The 9,860-nt window shown below is 42.1% G+C and overlaps 1 protein-coding gene across 2 annotated transcripts in view; it reads right to left on the reverse strand.

Moving 5' to 3' along the window:
- LOC116161109 (transcription factor SUM-1) overlaps positions 1 to 6,124 on the reverse strand; it is a 16,574-nt gene extending 10,450 nt beyond the window's left edge. The window contains exons 1-2 of one of the 2 annotated variants that reach the window (XM_031474318.1): positions 4,562 to 6,114; positions 1,178 to 1,629 (exon numbers count right to left, since the gene is read on the reverse strand). In XM_031474318.1, coding sequence (XP_031330178.1) covers positions 1,178 to 1,629; positions 4,562 to 4,715 — 606 coding nt within the window. In that variant the 5' untranslated portion in view covers positions 4,716 to 6,114. Of the gene's footprint in view, positions 1 to 1,177; positions 1,630 to 4,561 lie in introns of both variants that reach the window. The other variant, XM_031474317.1, reaches the window with a different exon arrangement.
- Between the last annotated feature and the right edge of the window lie 3,736 nt (positions 6,125 to 9,860).

Genomic DNA, 9,860 nt, shown 5'->3' on the forward strand with positions numbered 1-9,860 from the left:
CCCCCCCCCCCCCCCGGTAACAATGTCTTCCACAAAAATGTTTAGCCTTGAGGAGTCTCATGATTTACTTTGTGATAATGTCACCATATCAACTTCACCTAAGAAGTATTGCGGAAAATGTGGTACCGGGGGGCCTGGGGGGTATAGAATACCCCCCAGAACACACGTTAGTGTTAAAAGGGTTGGCGAGTCTTTCTCTGCTGGGTGGCTCTTTAACCCTCGTGACTTGTAATCTAATTTTTCAGCAATCATCATCCAGTTTTAGTTTGCTGGGAGGTATTCCATAGCCCCCCCCCCCCCCAGACCCCCTGGTAACAATGTCTTCCACAAAAATGTTTAATCTTGAGGAGTCTCATGATTTACTTTGTGATAATGTGATATTCCATACCCCCCAGGCCCCCCGGTACCACATTTTCCCCAATACTTCTTAGATGAAGTTGATATGGTGACTTTATGATAAAGTAAATCATGAGATTCCTCAAGGCTAAACATTTTTGTGGAAGACATTGTTACCGGGGGGGTATGGAATACCCCCCAGAAAACTAAAACTGGATGATGATTGTCGAAAAATTAGATTAAAAGCCACGAGGGATAAAGAGCCACCCAGCAGAGAAAGACTCACCAACCCTTTTAACACTAACGTGTGTTCTGGGGGGTATTCCATACCCCCCAGGCCCCCCGGTACCACATTTTCCGCAATACTTCTTAGGTGAAGTTGATATGGTGACTTTATCACAAAGTAAATCCTGAGACTCCTCAAGGCTAAACATTTTTGTGGAAGACATTGTTACAGGGGGGTCGGGGGGGGGGGAAATACCCCCTCAGCAAACTAAAACTGGATGATGATCGTCGAAAAATTAGATTAAAAGCCACGGGGGATAAAGAGCCACCCAGCAGAGAAAGACTCGCCAACCCTTTTAACACTATCGTGTGTTCTGGGGGGTATTCCATACCCCCCCAGGTCCCCCGGTACCGCATTCTCCGCAATACTTCTCAGGTGAAGTTGATAGACTGTAATCTTAACAATTTTTTGCCTGCCCAAAATTCGTGCCTGTACAGACCATATTGCGCCGGATTTTTTGCGTCACCACGTTACACGACCCCCTTCTTAACAATGTTGCGTATGACGCATCATCCCTGCTAACTTTACGGACCCAAATCAAACTCCCCTACCAACCTTACGCAACCGACGCCTTTCGCGCAGCGTCGCCGCTTTTCTCCTGTCGATCGTGACCGTCTTCTTCTTGCACGCCTTGCACGCCCACGTCAGACACTTCCGCGGGCCGCAGTTGCCGCTCTGCGGCTCGAAAATGTGATTCAGCTCCTTCTCATCGTCGCTATCGACGGAACTGTCGGCGCTGTCGTACTCATCGCCGCCGCGCTTCGCCGTCTTCGACTTTTCGCCGGGTCGCTTCTTCGTCGACTCGAAGCACTTGAAGAAGTTGGCGTTGTAGTCCGTCTGCGCGTTCTTCAACCGGTGCTCGCCGCCGGAAAAGAACGGCGCGACGCCGGCGTAGAGGGATTTCTCGCGTAATTTTGCGCCGTACGAGCTGGTCCTTGACACGTAATTAGCCACCGGCTCGAAATTTACATTCATCGTGTTACCATCGGAAGACGACCGACCTGAAACTGAAAGAGAAAAAGTTTTATTGCCACCGCTTAACAGTTACCATATGCCGAACTAACCCTAACGATTATGGTAGGGCGGTTTAGTCATTTCATAGGAGTTCTACCGGGTGTCGAAATTGAGAGTGCCGATTTTCCAGGCGAGCATTCGGTGGAATGGAAGATTTTCCATTCTGCGCCGTTTAATTTCTATAGAGCACTGTTTCCGAATGTCTGGCGACTAGATGTCGGGGTTTTCTATGATATTCAGGAATCTTAACTACGGCAGTTTGATTGCAACTGCGAGTTAAGCATGAGATCGTCCTCTGACTCGTGAGAAGACCGTTAAAATCTGTCCATTTATCACAAGAATGTGTGTTAAAGGGATAGCTGTAAGTCATTTATTATTCCAGGTTCATTTACTATTTCCGTTTATTTTTGCTTCAATGCAGGGATGGTTAACCCCTTTCATTGCAATAAGCCTATTATGAGCGTTTCTATATGCTCCTCTTTTTGCCGCCTCTCAGTTAGGACGATTACACGGAACTATGTAGGTATACTGTTTAAATTGTAACCTATAACGTTTGCATCATAAGCAAATCAAATTGATTTGAAGATATAATTCAGGTAACGTATTGATTCTGATCTATCAAAATTAAAATTTGCTGAAGCAAAAATAATTGGCCTCTGTGGAATTAATTTTTATCAAATTAAGGAAAATGTAAAGGATTAATTTACTTTTAGCAATCAAGTAGTAATTATACAGTTCTTTATAAAATACTTTTAAGAGATTGATACCTATTGCTGACGGTACTAATTAATTCCTTGATGACGCTAAAGTCCCTGTTATAATAATATTTTTCTGCATGTTGCTGCGAAATTGGAATTTCTTTGGTGCATTAATTTAATTAGGCGCATCTAATTTTCCGTGCCAGCATTAATCAAGCGCTCTTAAAATTAGTCGTTGCGGAATTTCAATTAGGCGATCTTAGAATTAATTTTTGTCGTATTTGTGCGTATTCGGCAAAACCCAATTTCTTGTAAGTAAAGCGGCAAAAGCCCAAGGTACAAGGGCGCGGCGTCAAGGCGCAGGGGTAGTCGAGAATGTGCCGAACTCGCCTTGGGCTCGCCCAGAAATGATTGGGCTGGCCTTACTTATTAAATTTGAACATTTTCACGCCAAAAGATGTGGTTGTCGAAGGCAAGTTCGGTACAATCCAACCCAATTTCCCCTAGACAAAGCGTCAAGGCGCAGGGGTAGTCGAGAATGTGCCGAACTCGCCTTGGGCTCGCCCAGAAATGATTGGGCTGGCCTTACCTATTAAATTTGAACATTTTCACGCCAAAAGATGTGGTTGTCGAAGGCAAGTTCGGCACAATCCAACCCAATTTCCCCTAGACAAAGCGTCAAGGCGCAGGGGTAGTCGAGAATGTGCCGAACTCGCCTTGGGCTCGCCCAGAAATGATTGGGCGGGCCTTACTTATTAAATTTGAACATTTTCACGCCAAAAGATGTGGTTGTCGAAGGCAAGTTCGGCACAATCCAACCCAATTTCCCCTAGACAAAGCGTCAAGGCGCAGGGGTAGTCGAGAATGTGCCGAACTCGCCTTGGGCTCGCCCAGAAATGGTTGGGCGGGCCTTACTTATTAAATTTGAACATTTTCACGCTAAAAGATGCGGTTGCTGAAGGCAAGTTCGGTACAATCCAACCCAATTTCCCCTAGGCAAAGCGTCAAGGCGCAGGGGTAGTCGTGAATGTGCCGAACTCGCCTTGGGCTCGCCCAGAAATGGTTGGGCGGGCCTTACTTATTAAATTTGAACATTTTCACGCCAAAAGATGTGGTTGTCGAAGGCAAGTTCGGCACAATCCAACCCAATTTCCCCTAGACAAAGCGTCAAGGCGCAGGGGGAGTCGAGAATGTGCCGAACTCGCCTTGGGCTCGCCCAGAAATGATTGGGCTGGCCTTACTTATTAAATTTGAACATTTTCACGCCAAAAGATGTGGTTGTCGAAGGCAAGTTCGGTACAATCCAACCCAATTTCCCCTAGACAAAGCGTCAACGCGCAGGGGTAGTCGAGAATGTGCCGAACTCGCCTTGGGCTCGCCCAGAAATGATTGGGCTGGCCTTACTTATTAAATTTGAACATTTTCACGCCAAAAGATGTGGTTGTCGAAGGCAAGCTCGGCACAATCCAACCCAAGTTCCCCTAAGCAAAGGGTCAAGCAGCGCGCTAAAATATGTATTTGCCAAGCGGTCCGAAAGCACAACCTAACCCAATTTTCTCTAAGCAAGGCATCAAGGTACCAAGGTAACCAAAGGTAGCCCAGATTGTGATAATAGTAGTGAGCTTAGAATTCTTAATTGTGGCCCGCACGTTTATTTCTCTGTTAGCTTTACATTCACACGATGTTACCTAAAATGAAAATGTGAAAAAGGTCCTTAGAAGACCTTCAAAAATGTTTGGAAGTTTTTTAGAAATTCTGGTGTGATTTTTCAGGAGTTATCAGAGATTTTCCAGCCATTTTTCAGGGTATTTCTCATATGATCTTTAATAACTCTTTGGTCGTTTGCCATAAGAATATAGTTAACCGATAAACCAAGCTACATTCTTTCTACAGATAATCACTTAACATCAAAGTTTTCTGGAGGTCTGGACAACTGGCTGAAGCGAGGAAAATTACGCTATACTTTGATTATATTGGGGGGTAGGTACAATGGTAGAACTAAACCAAAAAATATAGCAAAGACTATGCCTAGTACCTACTTAGTCGTTAGTCCAAACTACAGATTTGTTCAATAAAATTTTTGCACAACTCAAATCTCAACACCCTGTATGCAAACCTATTCTAGATCGATCTAGATAAAATCGATTAAATGAAAAATGGTGACCAAAATGTTTTTTTTTTAATTTTTTGTGTAGCGCATATATGAAATCGAAGTATCTATACTCACCGCTGTAGACGGCCGGCAGTTCCAAAAGGGCTTTAATAGTTCCGCGACCGATCCGTAAACATCCAACTATTGAGACACTGCACTGTCTTGCACGCGTTTTCTTGTTAAACTGAAAGCTGAAAACTTGCGACTTCTGAAAACGGCTCGGACACATCTATCTCCGTCTCGCTCGGATTTTTTATATTATTTTTTTTCCGTGTCCCCACGATAATTTGACGTAAATATTTCGACGTCCTTAACATCAAACGTAACCCAACGTTTATTTATGATTAATTAACGCGAACAAATTTGTTAAAAATATTTCCACCTTGTCGCGCGATTTAAGTAACCACGCCCCGCGATCGCGAATCGACCAATCGCCTCCGCGAATTCCGATTAACCACGCCCCCTTGTTTTTACACGACTTGGAACGAGATTGCGACAGTTTGACACGCTATAAAATATCCCATAAAACAAAGTCGAAACTTTAAAAACTCTCATTAATACCCCGGAAAAAAATTCGCCCACACGTCGCATTTTGATGTTTTTATTTAACTTGCGGGCGACGCTTCTATTTTCGTCCTAGTCGCGTACAATTAAACCCCATCCCCAGTGACCTACATTTTCATCCCTCGTCTCGCGGAGGGCGCGCTAATAATCTTCTCCGAGGCCCGCGGGACATAAAAGAGCGCGTCGTCGAAAAATTTTATTAAGGAAGACGCGCGCGTTCCGTTTCCCCACATTTGCGCCCCGATAAAAATGAAAATGTAGCGAACGTCCCCAAGTGCTTCGATTTTCGATGAGGCTCGAGCGGCGGCGAGTCGCGCCGAAGGTGCGCTGTTATCCTGGACCGAAGGGATGCTGCTGCGAAATGTTGGGGTGGTGTTTGCGGGTGTCGGATTTTGTTCGCTTTTTTTAAACAATTTTTGTACATAGCAATTTTGGTTCAATTATGGCGTTTTCGTTACGTCAACCTAAACATTTCATTTTAATTAAACGCGTCGTATAGCGAAAAGGAAGATGATGGCGAATAAGTGCGGTAGTAACGTGTTTCTCAAGCGTTTTTCGTTAACCACCTTCTTATAATGAGAGTGATCGGTTGTTTTAAAATGAATTTATCGGAGACTCAAAAGGAATGTAAGGGATGATGTGACGCCTTTTGTGTTTTCGATTAAAATGTCGTGGGAATCCCTTAATCTGCAGGATTACATGAGGTAAGCAATTTAAATGTTTGACGCTTTCAAGAAAAGAATTGACGCATTGCAGCAAGGCTCGTTGCATTCAAAAGTTTGACGAGGACAAGCAATGAATCTTTAATTGGAGGGTATCCAAAATTAAATTCGTCCCTCCTTTATCCGAAGACCGAGCTTCCCAAATGTAATACAATTGTTGCAGCTATCTAAATTTTATAGACTAAATGTGTCATAGAAAAACTGAAACTGTCATATAGATTAATGTGTCACTAAAAAATCCAACCGCCTTCAGCAACCCATTTAAAAAAACAAAAATCAAAAAAATTCAGAATAGCTGCGAAGATTCCACAAAAGTGCACAAAACAAAAGTTTTACCCAAGGAAAATTAGGAGTATCAAACAGAAATTACAATTTAGAAAGGAACAGGACTATTAAAAAAAAATTACGGATAATTTAAAATGGGCAGTTCCCGCAAGTGTAAAAATTAAAAAAAATTGTAAATTTCATATCAAAAAGAATCAAAAACCAAAAAATTAAACAAAATCCGTTTTTTAAATTTTTTAAAAATGTGTGAATTTCATTTTGGGGTAGTTTTCTGAATTTTTTACATTATTTAAATTTTTATTTATTGCCAATTTCATATGGGAAAACAACTTTTGTGTCAGTGTGATTTTTTGATTTTTCTTATTTTAAAAAAAATTTTCAATTTTTCGAATTATTTAATGTATTGGGAACTGTTTCCGAAACGTTTCATGGATTTTCGAGTTCTTCTAATTGTTTTGATCGTTATTATATATTTTTTTTAAATTTGAATGTTTGTGTACAACTTCATTTTTAATGTTGCTATTGCTTTTTCATTTTTTTTCTTTGGACACATAGTATGTTTTGAAATGTTTATAGATTTTTGGAACCTTTTGAGTATGTATACCATTTTCCATTTTTTTTTAAATTTTTGATTTTTTTGTATTTTTGTTAATATTAAAAATCCAGACACTATAATTGCCAAAAAAGTAATATAGGCGTAGTGTGGTTTTGGGGGGATAGTAAAATCAACATTTGAAAATACTCGCTCGCTTGTAGGAGAGGGAGGGGAGACAAAAAATTATCCATTTCCAGTATAACCTTCCTTTTTTTTACCAAAATTCGACTACACCAAAATTTCTCGGGAAAACACTTTTTCTTATTAATTTGGGTGCGTAGAATCCAAATCAATTCGTACTTTTTCGATCAGAGTTCTCAATCAAAAGTTATAGACTAGAAACCAATTTCGAAAAAAAATTCAAAGGGCTGTAACTTTTGAACTAGTAGCCCAATCTTGGAACTGTTTGAAATTATGGTTTCTACAGGCCACATTCTATACACCCCAAAACCAAGAGGTAGGATGAAGAATCAGGGACTGTCGATGATTCTATCTTACCTCCCCACCGCCCCGGTAATCATTGGAGAAATATAGTCAAGTCTTCGTATGCTGGGGGGTTATTCCATACCCCCCAGATCCCCCCGTACAATTTCTTCACAAAACGGGTAACCTTCCCAATTCTCATGACAATTTTGGAGGAAGAATGATACAGATTCTCTTCGTCTAAGACGTACCTGAGACATTGTGGCAGCCGGGGGGCTGGGGGGTATGGAATACCCCCCCAAACCAAGAGGTAGGATGAAGAATCAGGGACTCGATGATTCTATCTTTACCTCCCCACCGCCCCCGGTAACCATTGGAGAAATATAGTCAAGTCTTCGTATGCTGGGGGGTATTCCATACCCCCCAGGCCCCCCGGTAACAATTTCTTACACAAAACGTGTAACCTTCCCCATTCTCATGACAATTTTTGGAGGAAGAATGATCAGATTCTCTTCTTCTAAGAAGTACCTGAGACATTGCGGCACCGGGGGGCCTGGGGGGTATGGAATACCCCCCCAGCCAAGAGGTAGGGTGAAGAAACAGGGACTCGATGATTCTATCTTTACTTCCCTTTCCGCCCCCGCTAACCATTGGAGAAATATAGTCAAGTCTTCGTATGCTGGGGGGTATTCCATACCCCCCAGTAACAATTTCTTACACAAAACGTGTAACCTTCCCCATTCTCATGACAGTGTTTGGAGGAAGAATGATCAGATTCTCTTCTTCTAAGAAGTACCTGAGACATTGCGGCACCGGGGGGTCTGGAATACCCCCCAGTCAAGAGGTAGGGTGAAGAAACAGGGACTCGATGATTCTATCCTCACTTCCCTTTCCGCCCCCGGTAACCATTGGAGAAATATAGTCAAGTCTTCGTATGCTGGGGGGTATTCCATACCCCCAGACCCAGACTTGACTATATTTCTCCAATGGTTACCGGGGGCGGAAAGGGAAGTAAAGATAGAATCATCGAGTCCCTGTTTCTTCACCCTACCTCTTGGCTGGGGGTATTCTATACCCCCCAGACCCCTCGGTGCCGCAATGTCTCAGGTACTTCTTAGAAGAAGAGAATCTGATCATTCTTCCTCCAAAAACTGTCATGAAAATGGGGAAGGTGACACGTTTTGTGTAAGAAATTATGGTTTCTACAGGCCACATTCTATACCCCCCAAGCCAAGAGGTAGGATGAAGAATCAGGGACTCGATGATTCTATCTTTACCTCCCCACCGCCCCCGGTAACCATTGGAGAAATATAGTCAAGTCTTCGTATGCTGGGGGGTATTCCATACCCCCCAGATCCCCCGGTAACAATTTCTTACACAAAACGTGTAACCTTCCCCATTCTCATGACAATTTTTGGAGGAAGAATGATCAGATTCTCTTCTTCTAAGACGTACCTGAGACATTGTGGCACCGGGGGGTCTGGGGGGTATGGAATACCCCCCAGCCAAGAGGTAGGGTGAAGAAACAGGGACTCGATGATTCTATCTTTACTTCCTTTTCCGCCCCCCGGTAACCATTGGAGAAATATAGTCAAGTCCTCGTATACTGGGGGGTATTCCATACCCCCCAGACCCCCCGGTATCAATTTCTTAGACATAACGTGCAACCTTCCCCACTCTCATCACAGTTTTTGGGAAAGAATGATCAGATTCTGTTCTTCTAAGAAGTACCTCAGACATTGTAGCACCGGGGAGTCTTGGGGGGGGGGGGTACATGACCTGTTCAGTATCATGTTATCCTGACACGAAATTTTTTTTGAAACTGTATTTATTAGGTCATGCCTTTCTGATACAAGTAAGCTGTTGTAGCGATACAACATAGTACCGTAGCCATTTAAATAGTTGTATCAGGAGCGCATAAAAGCAAGCAAATGCAACAAAAAGTCACAGATTCAGTGATTCCTCTCTTGACTTACTGAAGCGAATATCGGGATAACAAAATCTCAATAAATATAAATCTTTTATTTCAAATACTTTGTATCAGGATCACAGGAATTCAATAACGTACAAAGGGATAGAATTCGAAAGTAGGTATGCGATAAACTGAGTGATACCTCCTAACGTTCTCCTGATACAATCTTTTCTTGCAAAATTCTAATTTTTCCGGGTCGATCTGAGACAATTTTTTTTTCGGGGCTCAAAAAAGGCAGTGTATAACCTTCCTTTTTTATCAAAAATCGACTACACCAAAATTTCTCGGGAAAACACTTTTTCTATTAATTTGGGTGCGTAGAATCGAAATCAATTCGTACTTTTTCGACCCGACTTCTCAATCAAAAGTTATAGACTAGAAACCAATTTCGAAAAAAATTCAAAGGGCTGTAACTTTTGAACTAGTAGCCCAATCTTGGAACTGTTTGAAATTATGGATTCTATAGGCCACATTCTATAAGAAAATTTTTTTCCGGGTCGATCTGAGACAATTTTTTTTTCGGGGCTCAAAAAAAGGCAGTGTATAGCCTTCCTTTTTTACCAAAAATCGACTACACCAAAATTTCTCGGGAAAACACTTTTTCTTATTAATTTGGGTGCGTAGAATCCAAATCAGTTCGTACTTTTTCGATCAGACTTCTCAATCAAAAGTTATAGACTAGAAACCAATTTCGAAAAAAAATTCAAAGGGCTGTAACTTTTGAACTAGAAGCCCAATCTTGGAACTGTTTGAAATTATGGATTCTACAGGCCAGATTCTATAAGAATATTTTTTTTCCGGGTCGATCTGAGA

Source organism: Photinus pyralis, unplaced genomic scaffold (assembly GCF_008802855.1).
Source record: "Photinus pyralis isolate 1611_PpyrPB1 unplaced genomic scaffold, Ppyr1.3 Ppyr1.4_LG10, whole genome shotgun sequence".
NCBI classification, from domain to species: Eukaryota; Metazoa; Arthropoda; class Insecta; order Coleoptera; family Lampyridae; genus Photinus; species Photinus pyralis.